Below are 22,337 nucleotides of genomic sequence, written 5' to 3'. Positions count from 1 at the left end.
GGCTATAATGCCTGGAGTTTCCATTCAGTGTTAAATGTTAAGAAGTATAGCAATAAATAAGGGTCCCTGGCCACCTTCAGCCAAGCCCCTACTGGAGATAACACACTCCCTTCTAGCCATACCAATTCATACCAGAAATGGACACTGTGATAGGCTGGGAACTGTCAGCTAATACTCTCCACCAATAACAACCCATTACTACTCAGGTGAATGCTCCCTCATTGGCCCAAGCAGCCTAGAGGGATCAGCAGCTGGGGACACTCAATTAGCAGTAAAAATGTCTTTACGCTGGATGGAAGGACAGCGCCATGGAACTCCAGACACTATAACCACTTTAAGAAGATGGAACTGTTAAAGTGCCTACAGTGTCCCTGTAAAATACGGTGTCAGTTTATTTAAATAAATGACAGCACGATCTGGCCCCTTAGTTCAATGTCAACCATTGTCAGCATACGAGGACTCCATGACCCTCATAAGCCTGTGTAAGAGCATATGGTGTACACATTTATTCATACAACATATTGCTCAACTAAATTATCAATTAGGAACAACAGGATAGCATAATTAATCTGCTTACAGTAGCTTTAGCAACCAAAGACAGTACAGACTGCCCACTCCCTTCCACCTATGTTCTGCAAATTGCCAATGAGGACAGGACTCTGGTAGCCACACAAACTTGTCGTAGTACTATTGCTCAAATAGGTGTTTGCTTAGGGGTTAATGCGATTGGAGCTTTCAGGCAAAACTTGTTTTGAATGACCTGTGACCTACTGTCACAAATTTCCTTTATTTATGTCTGTGCACTAGCAACTGTAATAACCATTGTTTAACTTGTTTAGTAAGCACTCCCAGGGGCAAAACAGCTTTATACACATCTAGGAAATAGGGTCTTCAAACTGTAGGAATGATGATTATACCACTTTTTGCAATACAGAGCACAGGAACAGGTAGTGACGTAATTTCCAAACCTACTTCCTTGACATGATTCCCAGCAGCACTGTATGTGTATTGTCTGCTATACACTTGAACTACATACAACTGTGTAAAGTGTAAAGTGTGTAGAGTGGTGCCAAATTACTGTATGAGTAAAACGTCAATCATCAGTGCTGAAACCACGGAGCAACGCAGGGAGGAGTGGGCCTTGACAGAGCCAGGAGTAGGCAGGTGAAGTTTAGGTCAAGAGGCTGACCTATGGTTGTGTTATGGGGGCAGGGGTTAGAGGGGAAGATAAATAGCGTCCATTTTAGGGTGTCATTCTAACTTGAGCCTTTCTTACCTGTAAATTGTCCCTCCCACCCACCCTATGTGTTGGAAGTGTTCCCGTTTGGTCACAGCGGCGGGAAAAGGTCTTGGTTAAAAAGGAAGTTTGGTGGGTTAAGAAATTGGTAGGCCAAGGTCTAGGCTGGAGTAGGCTGGAAGTTACAAGTGTGGAGGTAGGTTCGAGCCCATCGGTGGCTACGAACCAAGGGGTGTAGGGGTGTCTGGGTACACCCCTGCAGTTAGACAAATGGAGGTGGGGCCTCTTGGTAGGCCGCGTTATGTATTATTGGGAGTTACGTGTTATGTATTATTGGTTATGTTAATGTTTGTTTTGGTAGGGTCATTGTCGGGGGTATGGTACAGGAGAGTGTAACGAAAGGAGTACTGTTGACAATGACCCTAAATTGTTAATTTATATATTGATATTAATTAATAAAGCTGTGGACTTTATACTCCAACAGAACTGTTGGTGTCTGCGTGTTATTTAAGTTATGGTGGGCACATGCCGAATAACGACTGTGCAATAATGTCATGCATAAATGTAATTTTTTGATATAGACACAAACATTAATAAAACAAATAATGGAGAATTGTACAATCTATAGTTGTTTAAAATAAACACCTTAATACAGTATAACACACTTTGAAAACAATGTTATACTAGATTAAGGAGTTCACATTAAGCAACTATAGAAACACCAATGGTATCCATTATGATAGATGTCTTGCCTGTCAGGAGCTTTGTCAACTGGATTCTAGAGAAGACCCAAGTTAGTCCTTATTTGAACATTGCCCAGTGTTAACAATAAAGGCATTATTGAAGAATATTATTTTTCATTTATAAAGGCCTAAAAAAATGATTGCTAGCTAGATCTATAGACCGATATAGATATATATTGATTAGCCACAACATTAAAACCACCTGCCTAATATCGTGTAGGTCCCTCTCATGCTGCCAACACAGCTCAGATACATCGAGGCATGGACTCTACAAAATCTCTGAATATGTCCTGTGGTATCTAACACCAAGACACTAGCAGAAGATCCTTTAATTCCTGCAAGTTGCGAGGTGGGGCCTCCATGGATCAGATATGTTGTTCCAGCACATCCCACAGATGTTCAATTGGATTATATCTGGGAAATTTGACAGCCAAGGCGACACCTTTAACTTTTTGTCATGTTCCTTAAAGGACCACTCTAGGCACCCAGACCACTTCAGCTTAATGAAGTGGTCTGGGTGCCAGGTCCCTCTAGGATTAACCCTTTTTTTTTTATAAACATAGGGGTTTCAGAGAAACTGCTATGTTTATAATAGGGTTAATCCAGCCTCCAAATCCTCTAGTGGCTGTCTCACTGACAGCCGCTAGAGGTGCTTGCGTAATTCTCACTGTGAAAATCACAGTGAGAGCACGCAAGCGTCCATAGGAAAACATTGTAAATGCTTTCCTATGAGACCGGCTGAATGCGTGCGCAGCTCTTGCCACGGATGCGCATTCAGCCGAAAGGGAGGATCGGAGGCGGAGAGGAGGAGGAGAGCTCCCCGCCCGGCGCTGGAGAAAGGTAAGTGTTTAACCCTTTCCTCTCCCCAGAGCCCGGCGGGAGGGGGTCCCTAAGGGTGGGGGCACCCTCAGGGCACTATAGTTCCAGGAAAACGAGTATGTTTTCCTGGCACTATAGTGGTCCTTTAAACTATTCCTCAACTCCTCCTTTTTTGCAGTGTGGCAGGGTGTGCTTTCCTGATTTAAGATGCCACTGCCATCAGGAAACACTATTGCCCTGAAAGGATGTATGTTGCCTGCAACAATCTCTAGGTAGGTGGTGCGTGTAAAAGTAACATTCACATGAATGGCAGGGCTCAAGTTTTCCCAGCAGAACATTGCCCAGAGCATAACACTGCCTCGCCCCATAGTGTATCATGCTGCTATCTCTTCCCCAGGTAAACAACGCACACCCACCTGGTCATCCTCCTGATCTAGACGAAAACAAGATTCATCAGACCAGGCAACGTTGTTCCATTGCTCCATAGTCCAGTTCTGATGTTCACCTTCCCATTGAAGGCCCTTTCGGCAGTGGACAGGTGTCATCGCAGGTACTCTGACTGGTCTGCTGCTAAACAGCCACATACGTTGCAAACTGCAAGGCACTATGTGGTCTACCACGATTCTATCAGAGCCAGCATTAAGTTTTTCAGTAAGCGTAACTACAGAAGCTTTTCTAGCAGATGGGCTAGCCTTCGCTTCCCATGTGCATCAATGAGCCTTGGAGGTCCATGACGCTCGCACTACTTTAGGTGGGTACCAACCACTGCATACCGGGAACACCCCACAAGACTTTCCATTTTAGAGATGCTCAGACCCAGTCATCTAGCCATCACTATTTGTCTCTTGTCAAAATCATTCAGATATTTGGTTGCTCATTATTCCTGCTTCCAACACTTGAAATTCAATAACTGACTGTTCACATGCTGCCTAATATATCCCACCCCTTGAAACAATATATTCAATGTTATTCACTTCACCAGAGGTTTTAATGTTGTTATTTAATATATATATAACTATAGACATATAGATATAGCGCAAGATGCTGTTGATAGCTCAACAATAATAAAGTTGTTGTGCTCTAACTATAAACTGGAAGGCATACAGGAACAACTAACATAGATGCAGCATTAATAGTAAATGCCATATAAACATCTCAAAGACTGTCATTTCACATTGTTAGAAGGCAGGCAGAGTGTAATAGAAAAGGTCATTCCAACAATGTGAACATGAAACCGTGTACAGTGAAAGTGATCACATCAATCGTAGCGATAAGGTGAGTCCAAAGGGTAGAAAACAGGAATAAAAAAATAAAAAAATCAATACAATTCTAAAATAAAACGCACCTGTGTTTAGCAACATATATAGTGAATTGTGCAGATTGTGCATGAAAATGAACAAGAACAGGATTTACATCATTGCAGATGCTTTCTTTAAATTGTCATCACAGCAAATCAATCTCTGCTACAGGACAGGACAGTAAGGGGCAGGATTAATTCACACTCACCAAACGTAAGCAAACCATGTATAACTTATAACTAAAAGCACGCCAAGAACACAACCAATACGAACAACTATAAGCACAACAAAAAATAGCACTGATATACCGCCATGGCAGCAGCAACAATCTACTAGTAGAAACCAGGAAAGCAGCTATACTAGCCACATGCACTCTAGGAACAGCAGCTATGCTAACAGCATGCAGATCAGCAGCAGTAGTAGTGCCAAGCTGACCAGAAATAATAACATTACTAAGGACTAGAAGCAATACTAGCTGCAAGCTCACCAGAAATAATAGCAATACTAACTGCAAGCTTGCCAGAAATAATAGCAATACTAACTGCAAGCTCACCAGAAATAATAGCAATACTAACTGCAAGCTCACCAGAAATAACAGCAATACTAACTGCAAGCTCACCAGAAATAACAGCAATACTAACTGCAAGCTCACCAGAAATAATAGCAATACTAACTGCAAGCTCACTAGAAATAACAGCAATACTAACTGCAAGCTTCACAGAAATAGCAGCAATACTAACTGCAAGCTCACCAGAAATAGCAATACTAACTGCAAGCTCACCAGAAATAGCAATACTAACTGCAAGCTCACCAGAAATAGCAATACTAACTGCACGCTCACCAGAAATAGCAATACTAACGTCAAGCTCACCAGAAACAGCAGCAATACTAACTGCAAGCTCACCAGAAATAGCAGCAATACTAACTGCAAGCTCACCAGAAATAGCAATACTAACTGTAAGCTCACTATAAAGAATAGCAATACTAACTGCAAGCTTGCCACAAATAATAGCAATATTGACTGCCAGCTCACTAGAAATAGCAGCAAAGCTAACTGCAAGCTTGCCAGGAAAAGCAGCAACGCTATCTGCCAGCTCACTAGAAATAGCAGCAAAGCTAACTGCAAACTCACTAGAAATAGTAGCAATACAATCTGATAGCTCGGTAACTAGATTTAATAGCAATGCTAATTGCAAGTGCACAGGCACACTCACAATTCACTTTACAAATATGGTATTTAAAGAAACTTCTCTATCGCCATTCGATACTACATAAACACTATGATGTATGCTAAACACACACACAGACAATACTTCACTTTTTTTCCACTGTGCTATGAAGATAACATATGTTTAACAATGTCTGAAATATAAAACCCTAAAATAAATACAAGGCGGGAAAAAAACATTGCAAAGTAAAGAAAAGTTCTATGTATATTTTTTTTTACCTCTGCGTACGACGAAGCCTATTCCGATTCCTGAAATGAGGCAGCGTAAAATTAGAGAGCACCATCCAGAAATTGGAATCCGACATATTGAAAGTGGATACGAACTCTGTTGCTTTATTTCAGGACACTCTGCAGTCCATAATGCGTAGAAAGGAAAGGAAAAAGAAAAAAAATTCCCTAAGATTTCAGGGATATACGAAAGACACTTCCCAATATGAGGTCGTCTGAGAAGCCACCTTACTAGCCATTCCGTACGTAGCTAAGAGAAACACAGAAATCTCATAGTCTTGCTTCGTACGTAGCACAGCCTCCTCTACAGCAGAGTGTAGAACGAGTCCCAGTAATCTACTATGACCTTTTTGTTTATAAGGCGTATCCAGACTACAAACAACTACAATAGCTGAGCTCAGAGCTCCGCTGAAAGCCTTCTGTATGCCAGTCAGTAAGGTACCTTGTCATATGTTTGGCAGCTACCATTCACACATTCCCACAGGGGGAGTTACATGTTCCTGTAAAGATTTTGCAGAGGAATAGGTCACTTTTAATTGATCCTTTGTGCTGATCTCAGGATTTTATTTCTCCAGTGAAAGTTTAGACCGAGAGAGGGGAGTGGAAAATGATTTTGTTGCAAAAACAAACAAACAAACAAAAACAATACACATTTACTTTTTTCTACTCTGCAGAACCTAGCATATAAAAAGCGCAGGGAACTCTATCCACACTTTGAAATAATCTGCTCTTTGAGAGTCTTTTATAAGACTTAAACCTGTCACCTTTGATCTTGTATCACTGTTAAAATAAAAATGAGGCCAGTGAATAAAAACTGTAGGATAATTAGTGCTGGTGGGGGGATTTAGAGAGCCGAACGCTTTCATGCACATTGACGTGGAATCCTCTCTTAGTCAAGTATCTGGCACAGATGTTAAAGTAAGGCAGACTTGTGGGAAATCAGAGCGTGCTGAAACATGCCTGCCACAGAGATTGTCAAACCATACCTTCCAAATCACACACATTGCTTCCTTGCTGCTAACTTCCTCTGACCCACCAATTACAGAAAAATCAGGGAGACAAATGATTCATCTCTAGATAACAGACACCAACACGTTCCATTTTTCTGTACAACAGAAACAAGCTTCAAAACAAAGTCTTTTGACAAAACTAGGTTTCATATACCACCGCCCCCCTGCTTGATTTAGAGTTACAGCTGTGAACAACTGCAGCTGTTGTACCTCCCTTGTTAAAACCTGTATTAAATTAAGTTGTTATGGTGCCAGGAGGCCCCCGGGCGCTCTCCTACCTTAAGGAGGTAAATGGTTTCACCCCAAAGTTGCCTCCAGCGCCTATTTCAACTCCCTCCCCCCCCCCCCCCCCCCAGGCGTCATTCAGCTTCTGAAATCTCAGTTTCAGGGAGCGCCACTGGGCAGGGGCACTGCTGATTGATTGAGAGTGGTTAGCTGATGCTCTTAGGCAATCAGTGACTCCCCATTTATAAAATCGACTTGATGAGAAACACCGCTCTCCGCCAATCAGCAGTACCCTGCAGGATGTCGCCTGGGGGGAGTCAAGATCAGTGCTGGAGACAACTTTGGGGTAAATTCTGGTAAAAGTCCACCCAGGGACCTCTTGGAACCATAACAACTTCATTTAGATGAAGTTGTTATGGTGCTTTAACTGTCCTTTTAAAGCCAAAGTGGAGCAGGGAAGGCAGAGGTTCACAGGGGTTGTTTATATAAACGAAAGCATGAAAACATTGTGTCCTATCATCAAAAAGATACTATTGCCAATCTATTAAAAATATTTCCTTTATTCGAAACGGATTAGAAACAATTCATGACATAAAGAAAACAAAAATGTTTAAAGACTCACATAAATTGTGTTGAAGTGGACAGATCAACTCGTTTCATAAATAATGTACTTTTTCAAGTTGAATTGAATTGATTGCAGTCAATTATCACAGCAAACATTGTATCACAGAGCAAAGCACTGTTTAGTTGGCATCCACATTGTAACATTTTGCTTAATCTGTTATTCATAAGCAGCTTCATTGCCGTAAATTGAAGAGGACTGTTCAAAGAAGTACGAGCCTCACAACAACACTATATCTGTGTGTGAGTGTAATTACAGATAGATAGATGGTCTTTAGTCATTTAAAAAGTCCCTTAAAACCCATTTAAAAAAAAAAAAAAACATATGGCCTCCCAGAGTAAGTTCTACTTCAGCTTGTCTCTTGATCTCTCCTAAAGGCAGGGCCGAATTAACATAGGGGCTGATGGAGCTGCAGCTCCAGGCCCATGGAATAGGCCCATTTTATTTTATCTTTTACACACTACTCTTAGCGTTGTTCACTTGGCCGGTATTTATTTGAGGCTGACTGGCCGGTGCCGATAATGCAGTAATACCGGTAATACAAATGACGGTATTCTACTTAGTATAAACAGAGACACCTGCAATACCATTAACGGCCAGTAGGGGTCGCTGTGTGTGTGGAGAGAGGCAGGGATAGGAAGTTACAGCATATACCTGCATCTCTCTACTCACTGATCTGTGGGGGAGCAGCTACACAGCACAGAGAGTCCAGACAGCAGCTCAGGGAAGTGAGGGGTGGGGTAAAGACTGCAGGGAGACATGGGGACACAGAGACCTGGGGACATATGGAGACCTCTGTGGACGCTGAGACACTTGGAGACACGGGGACACAGACACACATGGGGACAGAGTCATTGACACACACAAACATGGTGACAGATAGGGACACTGAAACATAAGGGGACACAGACACTAGGGGATGCTGGGAGACATGGGGACACATATGGGGAAACAGACACACATGGGGACACTGAAACACTAGGGGATGCTGGGAGACATGGGGAAACAGACACACATGGGGACACAGACACTTGGGGACACTGGGAGACACACAATGTCCCCAAGTGTCTTAGTTTTCCCATGTCTCCCAGCCAGTGTCCCTGGTGTCTCTGTTTCCTCATGTCTCCCAGTGTACCCAGAAGACATACATAGTCTCAGTGTCCCCATGTCTGGCAGTGTCCCCTAGTGACATGTGGACACTGGGAGACATGGGGACACAGACACTAGGGGACAATGGGTGACATGGGGACACAGGGAGACACTGGGAGCAATCCATCTATACAGCAGAATCAAACTAAGTAGTTTTTTTTATTATTTCCCAGAATTTTCTTTGTCACTCCTTGTGATTTACATCATATGATGTCCCACATACATAATTAGTTATGCAAATTAGTAAGGCCTGTATTTTTTTTACAAGAAAGCTGGCAACCCTAACTACTCTTCACATACTCTTGCTTAAGAAGGGAAACTTAAGAGGGATATATGGAAACAAAACTTGTGTGGACTAGCTGAAGTGAAATTAGTTAAAGTAATGCTGACTTTTATCTCTCTAACACTGTAGCCCTTTATTCTACACTCACTACATCCACCTTTTCTCTGTCTCAGACTGTATACCAGGTGCTTCTGTCTGCTGTTTCTTTGGTTGTGGAATATGTTTGGCGTGCAGGAACACTGGAAGCAAAAAAAGACACATAGGGAAATTCAAAAGTACTAAAGAAAATGAAGAGTTCAACATAAACAATCTCATCACTTGCCATTCAACCAATGTAGTGTACCTGTTGGAATGTCCATGCGGCCTCAAGTATGTAGGCCGCACAAAACGTAACTTGTATTTTAGAATAGAAGAGCATATAAGGAACATTAAGAAGGGATATGAAGGACACAGTGTATCCAATCATTTCAAGATTACACACAACAGCAATGCTCCGGGGATAATATTTATGGTCATACACAAAACTTTAGGAAATTGGAGAGGCGGTGATTTTAATAAAATTTTAGCTCAAAATTAAATGAGGTGGATTTTTAGCCTTGGGACTTTACAACCCAAAGATTTAAATGTAGATTTCGAACTCTGTCATTTCCTTTAATTATCCTCAACATATATTTAACATTATCATATTATATCTGTACCATCTGCAATATTATATTTGTACCATCGGAAATTTTTTTATGCTATTTGGTTTTATGTCCTTTTATAAAATGAAGTCTTGAATTCCAATGGGAGGAGTTTGTCTTGATTGCACTTCCTCATCCAGTAAGTTTTTAATCGACCCCCATTTTGGTAATCCCTTTTATTCTATATTTGAGGGATACCTCTCTGTTATTGTACCTATTTATTTATTTCACTTTGTTAATATTTATTCCGTTTTTTTTTTGTTTTGTTTTTATTAATAATGACATTCGGGAAGATGTTGGAGGGCGGAAGTGATGTCACTTCCGCCAACCACTGCCCTGAATGGGTGCTATGCATGACAGCCCCATCCAACCACCAATAGAATTTGTTCTAATCAAGTTTTTTAATTGATTGACAGGCAATTCAGCCAATGAAAGTTTTTTTAACACAGGTGGTCAGTATAAGAAATTTGAAAAAGACAGCCCCATCCAACCACCAATCGAATTCGTTCTAATCAAGTTTTTTAATTGATTGACAGGCAATTCAGCCAATGTAAGCTTTTTTACCACAGGTGATCAGTATGAGCAATTTGAAAGAGACTCTGACCTTATGATTGGATAATTACACATCCTGTGACCCCAAAGGGAGGATCCGAATTAACTTTAGAACACTTATAAAGTGGAAGATTCCTGAGGCTACTTCACAGCTACTGAGGAAGCTCATACAAGAGTGAAACGTGTTTAGCTGGAGTTTGGACTTTTATACTTGGACTTTCTATAATTTTGCTTATATGCTTTTGAGGAGTCTAAATATTGCTTCTATTATTATTTTTTATCTCTACAACAACTTTATTGTGGATTAAGGTATTCCACTTTTTGTGTTGCGCTGCTTTTATTCAGGCACTTTAGTATATCACTCACTATCTCAGTAAGGGATAGTTATTGTTTTCTCTGTGTGCTTCTGTCTGCTAGTAAGAAGGTAAGGAGACAAGTGGACATGTGAGTGCTAGGGGACAGTCCTTAGAAAGCATGGAGCGAGCGCATAATTAGACACATTTATGCCAAGCTCAGGATGCTGTTGGCCAGCATGCATGATTGGCAGGCAGCCTGACATGTATTCATGCCAGACTAGCCTTCCAATTCTTTGGGCAGACAAGAGGTTCTGGTTACATGATCCGCGTCAGTGGCCCACCCATTTGCACTGCCCATTGACTTCCTGCTTCACTGGACACTGCAGTTAGAGGGTATGGAATTACTTAAAAATGTAAGCATGAATTAGAGAGAGATTAACATATTTTAAGAGAATCTGAGTTTTTTTATAGCTGCATCCTATGAGTTTCCCTCCGGCAACATATCCACCAGATACATAATGCTTGAGAGGTATGACTGTTTTAGTGTTTTTGGTCGAGAAGATTCTGTACTTAGGCCCCTCATAATTGTCAGCACCAGGCCCACAGGGCTCTTAATCTGGCCCTGCCTAAAGGGCCACACTCCACTCACCTCCAGTTCTGCTACATTCTCTCCTTGTCATTTGGTTGCTATCCTCTACGCTGCCCTCAAACGGACAGATAATGCAATGCCATTCCATAAATATATAGTGTGTGATACAAATCTTATTAGTAAAATAATTACATTTTCCACAGCCCATTTAATTATGGTTTAGTGGCGGTTTCTACTGTTTATTTTTACTATATTGCATTGATTTTATTTCTTAATAAGCGGTTGACTGTGTGAGCTCTAAGTCTCCTCACAACAATACCCATGGGGGTCACCGTGCTAAAGCCATGTATATAATTCAGGACCTTTTCAATAAAGATTAAAAGCCATTGCACTACATACCAGTGTAGCAAACCATAGGGCTGGGCAGAAGGCACATGTGTTTACCAAAAAAATTCACTGCTAATGCTCTACTAGTTTAAAAATTAGCTTTTTCTTTCCAACATAAATCTATTTCAATTTGCACAAAAACATGATAATAAATGCCAGTCTATTATATTAACAGGAAGAAGTATTCACATTGCAGTCCACACTTAAACTCAGGACTTTTAAAAAGCAATACTGTCAGCTATGCTCGCACAGTGAAAGCAAAGCAAACAACTTTTTTTTTTTTTTTTTTTTAAAGGTCAGGTATCTGCTCAAATTGTACATTTTTAACACTTTTCGGGTTAAACTGTTTGTTAAGTGTTTAACCCCTTCAGGTAAGCCAGTGTCCAGGAGTATCCTCGCACCATAATAACTTAATTATGACTGGAGTGTCCCTTTAACACCCCTGTGCAGAGCTCATCTATTGAAATGGAATACCACAGCAGTTCTATTGCACACAGAGTACGTCATCCATAAACTATGACCTCTGTAAAACAGATATGTACCTTTACATTTTTCATGCTCAGCGTCCAAAGTCACATTCTTTAAGCTAATGCATTACCACACTGCAGATATTTGACCGCTAATATGTGACTTTCATCTTTTTCTGATTAGACTGGAGCTGGCTCACCTTTATGACTCAGTTAAAACAATATCTAATAAGGCTCAGTAATAAATTGATGTTGAATAACCTATCAAACCTTTTACTGCCAGAAGTTGCTTAAATTGTTGCTAAAAAGATAAAAAATATATATATATATAAATAAATAAACTCTCCAAGCACCATAATCACTTACTGCAATAGATACGCCTTAGAGGGCTATAGGCCGGTCCCCCTGTTTTTGTTAGGTCTTCTCAATCAGTTTGACAGAAACTAGAGGTTTTTCATGCAAGAGCTCTATCCTATTTTGTAAGCCACCTAATGGACCACTAAAAGAACCCAGACCATTTCTTCTCAGTTAAGTGGTCCGGGTGCAATACTCCTGCCATTTTAACCCTGTAATGTAAACATGGCCATTTTATAGGAACGCTATGTTTTCATTACAGAGTTAAACACACCTCTAGTGGCCATCTTTCTGACAGCCACTAGATTTGCTCCCCTATGAGAACGAATTCAGACTGTTCTCAATCAAATGTTACTCATAGAGAGTATTTGATTGTGGCAGCACAGAGCGGTTTCCTAGGTGAAAGCATTGGATTGGCACCGATGACCTCAGCCAAGGAGTGGGACCAGTGTGCTGCGAGAGGTAAGAAATATTTTTTAACCGTGGGGGGGGGGGGGGGGGGAGTGCAATAATCTCACTAGTGAGAACACTATAGAGTTAGAAATACATGTTTGTATTCCTAACACTACAGTGTTAATTTTGGAAACTTTGCCAAAAGCCGGACTGCAATAACCTTGATTCTTTACCAGCTGTAAGGCTGTCAACACACCAAGGGAGTTGTAGTTCTGCAACATCTAGGGATCAACTTCCTGGTCTCTTTAAACCCTTTCCTACCAAAAGGTTTGCAGAAAAACAAATTGACTGTATGTATGAGTCTCTGGCTGTCAGTTTGACAGTGTATATGTATCTCTTGTATGTGTATGTTTATGTCAGGCTGTGTGTCTGTTTGACAAATATGCATGAGTCTCTGGGTGGGTGTGTCAGACTGTATTTGGCTGTATGTACATGTCCAACGCTGTGTGTGGCATGTGTGTCTAACATTGTGTACCTGTCTATGTGACAGTGTGTGTGCATTACTTTGTGTGTTTGTGCCTGATAAGGAGTATGTATGTATTCTAAAAGACTGTGTATATGACAATGTATGTGTGTTTATCTGTGTGTGGGGAAAAGAGTATTTATGTAGGTGAGGGGGCACGGACAATATTTAAGGGACACAGATTTCTGATGGCAAGAAAACCCTAATATATGTACAGTATATATACAGTGTATGTGTATCTATTGTGTCTAAGTGTGTATTTATGTCTGGCTGTGTATATGTTTGACAAATATGCATGAGTCTTTGAGTGAGTGTGTCTGACAGTGTCTGAGAGTGTGTTTAGCTGTGTGTACACGTCCAACTATGTGTCTATATGAGTCTATGTCTGTCTGTATGTTTATCCATCACTGTGCCTGCAATGCATATCTGTGTCTGTGTATCTCAATGTCTTATTATGTCTGTGAGGGTATTTGTGTAGAGAGCTGCTTGCAGTGTGTTGTGTGTATGGGGGAGGCTGCTTGTGGTCTTGCTATGTGCATTGTGTTTATGGTGGGGCTGTGTTGTGTATGAGGGGTGATTGTGTGAGTATTAAGGTTACTATCTGTGGTGTGGTGCATGTGCCTGATGGGGCCTGAGTGTTTATGAGGGTGACTGTGGCAGGATGGTTCTGACAGAGTGAGTGTAACAGGGTGAGTATGACAGGATGATTTTGGCAATGTGCCTGTGTGTGAGGGGTTAATGTGTGGAGTGACTGTGACATGGTGAGTGTTGGGAAGGGCATGATGTGACAGGTAAAAGGTAGCACCAGCAATTTGTTTGCAATGAACTAAGTTAATTTGCAATGGTTGCAATCATGCATATACCAGTGTGTGGTATGGGTGCAGACCCTGACAATCGTGTATACATGTATGCCGCATTGACGGGATGAAGTTCATAAAATATGGACTTTAACTATGACACGGACACACATTTTTACATGTTCCTTCACCAGCTACCTAGACCTCAGGCTCCATCTGATTTAAAGTGTGGCCCCAGTGGTAAACAAGGTCAGGAATAATGTATACTGAAAATATAAGGCAAAGATACCTCTGTGCTGCTGTCAGCTCGACCTTCTATTGCTAATGCAGGAGGGAAAGAATACATGCAAAAATAGGGAAAAAAGCAACGGCAGCCCTCCTTGTATTGATACGTGCACAAAGTGCTACTCAAGTGATTTACTTGAAGGGCACAGATAAATACAAACATTTCGGGACTTATCCCTTTATCAGTGCAAATGCCCTTCAGTGGATTAATCCCAAAATGTTTGTGTTTGTCCATCAAACAAATCACTTGTGTAGCCCTTTGTGCACATAACAATCCAAGAAGCGCTGCCGTCTTCTTTTTCAGATATCTGCATATATCTGATTTATAAGAGATACAAGTAAAAACGCGAAGGAAGAATTCCATTTACTAAAGCAATCTGTCTCAGATCATTTAGAGTACATGCTGATTATATAGACGTTTTTATTTTAATTTAATGTACAGTCTTGCTGGCTTATATTCTGCTTAAACAAAGCAAACTTACATTTTTATTTTTTTATGTTGAACAATGAGGTGTTACCATTAACAATCCAGTTGTGTTGAACTATTTGCTGTTATGCTAAGCCAGCTTCTGAGAAATGTCCTTAACAGCTGGAGGAGCCTAGCTATACCATCAGCAATCTGGGAAGTTTATTATCGCGGTGTTCATATCCCAATTTAAAATAAATTGTGTTTCCTTTTCTTCCCAATCTCCCTATTGAGCTTCTGTCTCTCTGGCGCACCCTGCTGTTTTAATATAATAAATAGTAACCTGAAGCTTGCATCTTATAAAGATCTCATCTGTTTTATTTTTTTTCTTAATGTCCATGACCTCTTGTAGCAATCACCGGATGCCCTGTTAATATTTAGAAATATATCTGCTCATGGACACGACATTAGTAACACGATAATGATCTTTTCACCAGCCTCTTCCATTGCTTAGGCAGCCGTTAAATCTAATAAAGGAAACTCTGGAGTCTATGATGCAGTGCGTGTGCCCCTGGCCTGCTTTTGATAATTGAGCTTTGTAATTAAATATCAGTGTTATTGGCTTTACCAATAAATCAGCCATGGAGTTGCTTGGTTTATTTATTTTTTTTACAGCCCTCTACTGCCTTTTTAGCATTTATGATCACACAAAGCAAATCAAGTGTTTTCACGGTTCCAACGAGGAATAGTAAACAGATAAGCACTCATTCTTAACCACTTAAGGGCCACATGGCGGTCTATGCCCTTATGCAGTCCAGGGCTTTAATGTTCAGTGACTGCATAAACCGTCATGCAGTAAAAGTACCAGCAGGGGTTAAATCCCTGCTGGTACCAAGGAACCCCAGGTATTTTATGATACCTGAGGGTTCCTTTTATCAGCTGGGGTCAGAATTAGTGGCCTCAGACTTACCTATGCTCAAAGTGAGCGCTACATTCAAGGATTTAAATAGGCTTTTAAATCCCCATTGTTACAATGCAGTGTAAGGAAGGTTAAATTCTTGCTCAGATAATAGATACCTGGGGCTCCACTCTGTCAGCTGGATTATTTTTAGGGGCCACAGACTTTTTGATTAACTGCATTCGATGCTGAAATTCAGCACTGTACACAGCACTTTAAATCGATAGAGAACACTACAGCTGAGTGATCAAGCTTAGCCACGATGAGGACACTCTGCATGAGGATATCCAGCATCAGTGAAATCCAATGCTTTCCTACAGGGAAGGCCTAATGCACTCGCCACCCATGCGCATTAAATCCCCCCGTCGGATGACATCGGAGGAGGCAAAGCACCAACACAGCACCAAGGGACATTGGCGCTGGTATAGGTTAAGTTACTAAAGGATTTTGTTAACCCTTCATGAGCTGTGGGAGGGGAGGGGGTGCAAGGGAGGGGGATACAGAGTACACTATAGTGTTAGGAATACAGATTTGCATTCTAAACACTACAGAATCCTTTTAAAGATAAAACGCAGTCACATTGAAAATAGCCTGTAGATGGCAGCAACATACCACTCTGTCTAGCTTCAAATTCCCTTTGCTAATATCAGCAGAGCGAAAACTTTGGGATTAGGATTAAATTACGGATTAAGATTAGGTTTAATATAAATATTACGTTTAGTATTTGATTTATTATTAGGTTAGGTAAAATGGGTTTAGAATTAAATTAAGGATTGGGATTAAGTTTCAGATTAGGGTTCATGTTTTCATTTGGATTAGGGCCAGCAAGGGAATTCCTCTGTTGACATCAGAGGGAATCCTTCTAACACTATGCATAGTGTTAGGTTAACATTATGTTTAGGCATTGAATAAGGTATGGGTTAGGATTAAGGTTATGTTTATTATTAGATTTAGGGTTAGAGTTGTGATTAGGATTAGGTTTAGGATTGAGGGTTTTGATTGGGGTTAAGATTGTCACTTTGAAAATGTATACATGTGGGGTATTGTTCTACTCAGGAGATGTTGCAGAGTATAGTGAAGATAATTATATTACAATTCGACACGAGATAAAAAAAAAAAATTAACGCATAAAAATACTAGTATGTAAAAATGTAGAAATAAAAATGAATACCAAATCTTTATATTTCATGTGAGAGTCCTCATGGTGACAACTTTTGCAAATGTAATAATTTACATATGTGAGCTACTTAAATGCAACGTAGACCCATCTTCAATTTGTCATTTTATTAAAAAATTACAAAAAAACTTCAATGGGCAGGTTGTACATTCAGCACTGTATTTTTACAATAACTTGACAAGGTTGTAAGAAGGAGGTCATTCTGTACACAGGAGATATAGCCAAGCACAAATTACCGATTTTTATTACAGTAGGACATGGTAAGTTTACAAACTATACAGCTAAATTGCAATGTGCATGTAAAAAAATGCAAACATAAAATAATGCTATAAACTTTGAAAGAAATTGATGCTAAAATGGCTGTATAATAAGGCTCAAAATATAACATATGACCTACCCCATGGTTTCTACTTTTACAAATGGTATGCATTCATGAGGTGATTTGAACTGTGAAACTGCTACAATGCCTGTAATGTAGATTAGGCCCATCAAATGAATTGATGAAAAGTCTTTTTGTAAATACTTAAAAAGGATAGGTCTCTTACATATGGCACTGTAACTTGGCAAATTAGTGCCAAAGGCATACATTGGGGGGGCATTGATTTGTTTGATCACATGGGTACATATCAGATTTCAGAAATGGTCAGTTAACTTAAAAAGAGTATGAAAAAAATAATAATAAAAAATTGAAATGATCACAAAAAAAAAATGGCAATACACAAAGGTACAAATATATCTGATTTGATATACCCTTGAATGTCTACTATCACAAATGGTGACCTTTGTGGGATAATTTCAACAGTCAATCTGATATAAAAACCCAAACGAGACATAGGTCAATCTAAAGCATCTATAAAAATTCTAACAGTGAAAATTTATCTCAGAATTCCATCTGTAAAAACTGAAATGTTCAGGTCTCTTATATGGCATTGTAGTTTCCCAGGATAGTGACAAAGGCATTTGGAGTATATTTGTACTCAGAAGATGTGGCTGAACACAATATGGGGTTTTGCAGAGTAGTAGCACACATCAGGTTTACAAAATATGTATTAAACAATCCTCAGAATAAAAACTTTTACTACAATATTTAGTAGAGATTGGCAGTTAAATGGCTACATAAGTGTCAAAATACCTTTACGTAAATAGTCTACTTTAAATAAATGTATACTTTTTTGTGTGGCAATTTTGTTTCCTGTGATGGCTATTAAACTCACAAGACAAACATACCAAATTCGAAAATCATTCCTCATTGAAATGTAATTTTACCCCTTGTATTTTGTGCCCTGTTACTACAAAAAAATAAACTGAAATCCTATACGTATTATATACTCTGTAAACCAGAACAAATACATTTATATTGAATTACTTTTCTTAAGCTCAACTAATTATGCAAACTATTGTTGCCTGTGAAAAAAAAGAATTATTTTATTTTTTTTGTTGTATTTTTGTGTATTTTTTTTTTTTTTAATAAGAAATTATTATTTATATATGTATAAGTCACATCATGTTAAAGCCCTTTCAAAAACAATATATAATATGCATTGGTGCAGTAAATGAGAAAGATGGAAATAGCGGTTGAACACACACAGAGCAATAATGCAAATATTGCTTTGATCCTTAAGTGGGAAAAAAAAGAATAGGTCCATAAAGGGTCAAAGAGAAAACAGTGTCTCCAAAATATTGTGAGTCTTAGATGGAGGGAAGAACTTAACTCAATAACCACAGCCGATAAGCAAAATATTTTTGTTTTACATTTATAATTTTGGAGTACTATTTGACATGTCTGAAAGAAATGTCACATAACCCATGGCTACAAGCTGTTCTGTCATGTAGCACTTTTATTTAGCAGGTTGGCATGGAATACTGCCCACAAACAGTTAAACACAGCTGTCCTAGGGATATCGTTGGAGTATGTGCACAAGAGCTCCCTATCATCTGTACACACATGGATGCACATGCAGTGGATGTAATTTCCTTAGACAGATGGTTTATTCAGTAAAGAGTTCTGTGAGTACACCAGAAGTGTTCCTGAGTTAAACTGAACTTTACAGTTTTTTTCTTTCATGACACCCTTTATAATATCAGCAGGGCTCAAAATTTCACCTGCGAATTTGCCAAGTGAAAATGCTGCCCTGGCGAGTAAAAACTCCCACTTCGAAGGTGTGCCATGGATTCTCCAGGCTAGCAATGGTGAGTACGGTTTAGGCATGTCTAGTAATTAAGACTCGTCATTTTGAGCCCTGATCAGTATGTATTTACAGAAGGAAGAGTAACTTCAGGAATATATAACAAACCGATATTCAAAGAATCAAATCAGAACACTAGGATCAAGATATCGACATTTCGATAAGTACTAACACTCTACTGATTTTCTTTTCATCAACATTCAGGAAAATGAAATCTAAGACTTCAACATAAAGTTTAAAAAAAATGTAATAAGGGAGAAAAAAAAACAGACATAAAAGAAAAGAATATATATTTTAATCTGTGTGTCAATGAAGTAGCATTTATACTGTTTGGGTCTCCTATACAGTGCATGTTTAAGAAGATTAAATTGCCATTCTGGACAGCTACCTATGAGATCTATTTCCTCTCCAATAAGCCTCTCTTACTCAGAGCCAGGGTTGATAGGGCTCTGTGAAATGTGAGTATTTCACATATGTGTTTATGTGTACACCCCTTTCCTTAGTTGCAGCCGATGATCTGCACTGTGTGGTTTTTTTTTGGTTTGGATAAGAGAAAAGAAGCAGCAATTGATGAAAGACAACAATCTATGATCCCGGTTTATAAAAATAAGGTATTGCGAACCATCTCACCAATAGAACTGGGTAACACACATTTGTCACATACTTTGCTTTATATTTTCACTGTAAAACAGCTATATTATTGAATACAATGGTCCAATCTTTTCGGCAGATTTAGGAAAGAATAAAAAGAAAAGAAACCAGTGCTTTTACAAAATATGGCCTACCTTATAAAGAAAGTGCCACTGTGATTGCAAAGGAACATTGGAGACTATGCTAAATTCAAGTTAACTATTAAAGGACAGTTGCGTTGGGTATAAGATGTAACAAACAGCCAATGCTGTACTGAAATAACTATCGGTACAGACAGTCTACCTGGATGGAAAGGTTAAGGCATGCTTCACGTTTCACAACTTTATTGCTTATTCATTAGCAGCAAGGAAACAAGCAGAGTTCCTTAGTATTAGTTTCCAACCTTAGATCTGATAATGTTCCTGCCAATAGTTTTACTCAATTTGTTTCTTCTAATAAGTACGTCCACTCTATACTAGCAGGTCAAAGTTAGTGGGAATAGGAAAACCATGGGTGGTTATGTATGAAATAAAATAAATAAATCTGAAAAGCAATGCAATGTTACATAGTTACATAGCTGAAAAGAGACTTGTGTCCATCAAGTTCAACCTTCCTCACATATGTTTTTACTGTTGTTCCAAAAGAAGGCAAAAAAAAAAAACAGTCTGAAGTACTGACCCCAAAATGGCAGTAAGATATCTCCTTGGATCAAGCAGCTATTACCCCACTAATTAGGAATTATATCCCTGTATGATATGTTTTTGCAAGTATTTATCCAATTGCTGTTTAAACATCTGTATAGACTCTGATAAAACCACCTCTTCAGGCAGAGAATTCCACATCCTTATAGTTCTTACTGTAAAAAAACCTTTTCTTTGCCTTAGATTAAATCTCCTTTCTTCCAGCCTAGATGCATGACCTTGTGTCCTGTGTATAGCCCTATTTATGAATAGATTTCCAGATAATGGTTTTTACTGGCCCAGAATATATTTGTATAATGTTATTCTATCCCCTCTTAGGTGCCGTTTTTCCAAAACGAAAGAGATTTACATTTTTTAACCTTTATTCATAACTAAAATGCTCCATTAATTTGATCAATTTTGTAGCCTGCCTCTGCACTTTTTCTAGTGCCATAATATCCTTCTTTAGTTCAGGTGCCAACAATTGCACAGCATATTCAAGGTGTGGTCTTACCAGCGATTTATAAAGAGGCATCATTATATCTGCGTGCCGAGAATTTATGCCCCTATTTATACATAACAAAACCTTACTGCAGATTGACATTGCATATTGCTGCCTAATTTGTAGTCTATAACAATCCCCAAATCCTTCTCGTGTGTGGTTATCCCTAATTCACTACCATTTAGGGTGCAAGTTGCTTGTGCATTCTTTACCCAGAAGTGCATAACTTTGCATTTCTCTACATTACATTTCATCTGCCATTTTAGTGCCCAGTCTAAATCTAAACCCCTCTGCAGCAAAGCAAAATCCTGCTCACATTTTATTAATTTACAAAGTTTGTGTCATCTGAAGACACCGAAACATGGCTTTCAATGCCTATTTCAAGATCATTTATAAATATGTTAAATAGAAGCGGTCCCAAAACAGATCCCTGAGGGACACCACTTACCACTTTTGTCCAGCTTGAAAAATTACCATTAATGACAACTCGTTGTACTGCCCAAGAACAAGAATATTCATCTTTTAGTTTGAAGGCTAACCTATTGTGAGGAACCGTATCAAATGCCTTGGAAAGATCCAAGTAGAACACATCCACTGCAACACCCTGATCTATACTTCTACTTACTTCTTCGTAGAATGCAATTAGGTTAGTTTGACACGACCTGTGCTTCATAAAACCATGCTGATTATTACTAATAAAGTTCTTCCCAATGAATTCCTGAATATTATCCCTTAATAGCCCTTTAAATATTTTCCCAGTCACAGAAGTTAAGCTTACAGGTCATCCAATCACATGTTATCTGCAAGTTTTTTGCAGCAATCATTTGCATATCTCTTGCCATAGGATACTCATTAAAATATACTAAAGAAAAATGCAAAGATATAAAAGGAGAGGAGTCATCAATGAAATGTGCCAGCTGGTAGTAATGGTGAGTGGCCCTTTGAGTACTTTCAACCACTTTTCATACCACATCATCACGTTTTATATGCTACATTTATGGGGCCTTATTTAGTAGAAATCCCTCAAGGGAAAACTGACATTTCCCCGAAATCTGCCCATTACCATGTCATGGGTAGGGAGTGCTTCAATCCATGTATAAGCTTATCTAACCCATCATTCACCAGAAGAGACCACATCTATATCTCTAGTATACACAATGGAGGAAGGGTCAAATTTCAAACTAGGACTAAATGAGATGGAACAAACATTATCTATTTAGACTGGAGCCATGCCAGTTCACTGGAATGAGAGAGAAACATATGTGAAGTCATATGTCAAGGGCAGACTGCAGACGACAGGCATAAGACATAAAATAAGTGATATTGTAGACGGAAAGATTTTTCCAAAAGGTAGATGGCGTTTACGGCATTTTGGCCTCGATTTAATGAGCTTTCCATTTGATTCAATACTGTTAGAAAGACTTTCCAAATGATTCCCTCAGACATAAATAGTGACTTCTATAGATAAATAAGTCTGACAGTTTTTCTAACCGTATTGAATCACATATGTTTATTATTAGGGGAAAATAATGATATTCCGGGTATCGGTAGACACTCAAAAATGTTCTACTTTCAGTCTCATGGTTTAGAATAATTACTTTCTAAAGCTCCAGTGCACAATATTTTCCCA

At 39.2% G+C, this 22,337-nt stretch overlaps 1 protein-coding gene across 5 annotated transcripts in view; it reads right to left on the bottom strand.

Moving 5' to 3' along the window:
* Positions 1–22,337, bottom strand: part of MAST4 (microtubule associated serine/threonine kinase family member 4) — a 503,913-nt gene that overhangs the window by 130,916 nt on the left and 350,660 nt on the right. For 2 of the 5 annotated variants that reach the window (XM_063454085.1, XM_063454087.1), the window contains exon 1: positions 5,545–5,930. The exons of the other annotated variants lie outside the window; for them this stretch is intronic. In XM_063454085.1, coding sequence (XP_063310155.1) covers positions 5,545–5,630 — 86 coding nt within the window. In that variant the 5' untranslated portion in view covers positions 5,631–5,930. Of the gene's footprint in view, positions 1–5,544; positions 5,931–22,337 lie in introns of those variants that run through there. 5 annotated transcript variants of the gene reach the window in all.

The sequence above is a fragment of the Pelobates fuscus genome, chromosome 5 (genome assembly GCF_036172605.1).
Source record: "Pelobates fuscus isolate aPelFus1 chromosome 5, aPelFus1.pri, whole genome shotgun sequence".
In the NCBI taxonomy this organism is placed as follows: Eukaryota; Metazoa; Chordata; class Amphibia; order Anura; family Pelobatidae; genus Pelobates; species Pelobates fuscus.
This window is presented reverse-complemented; position numbering and strand designations above follow the sequence as displayed.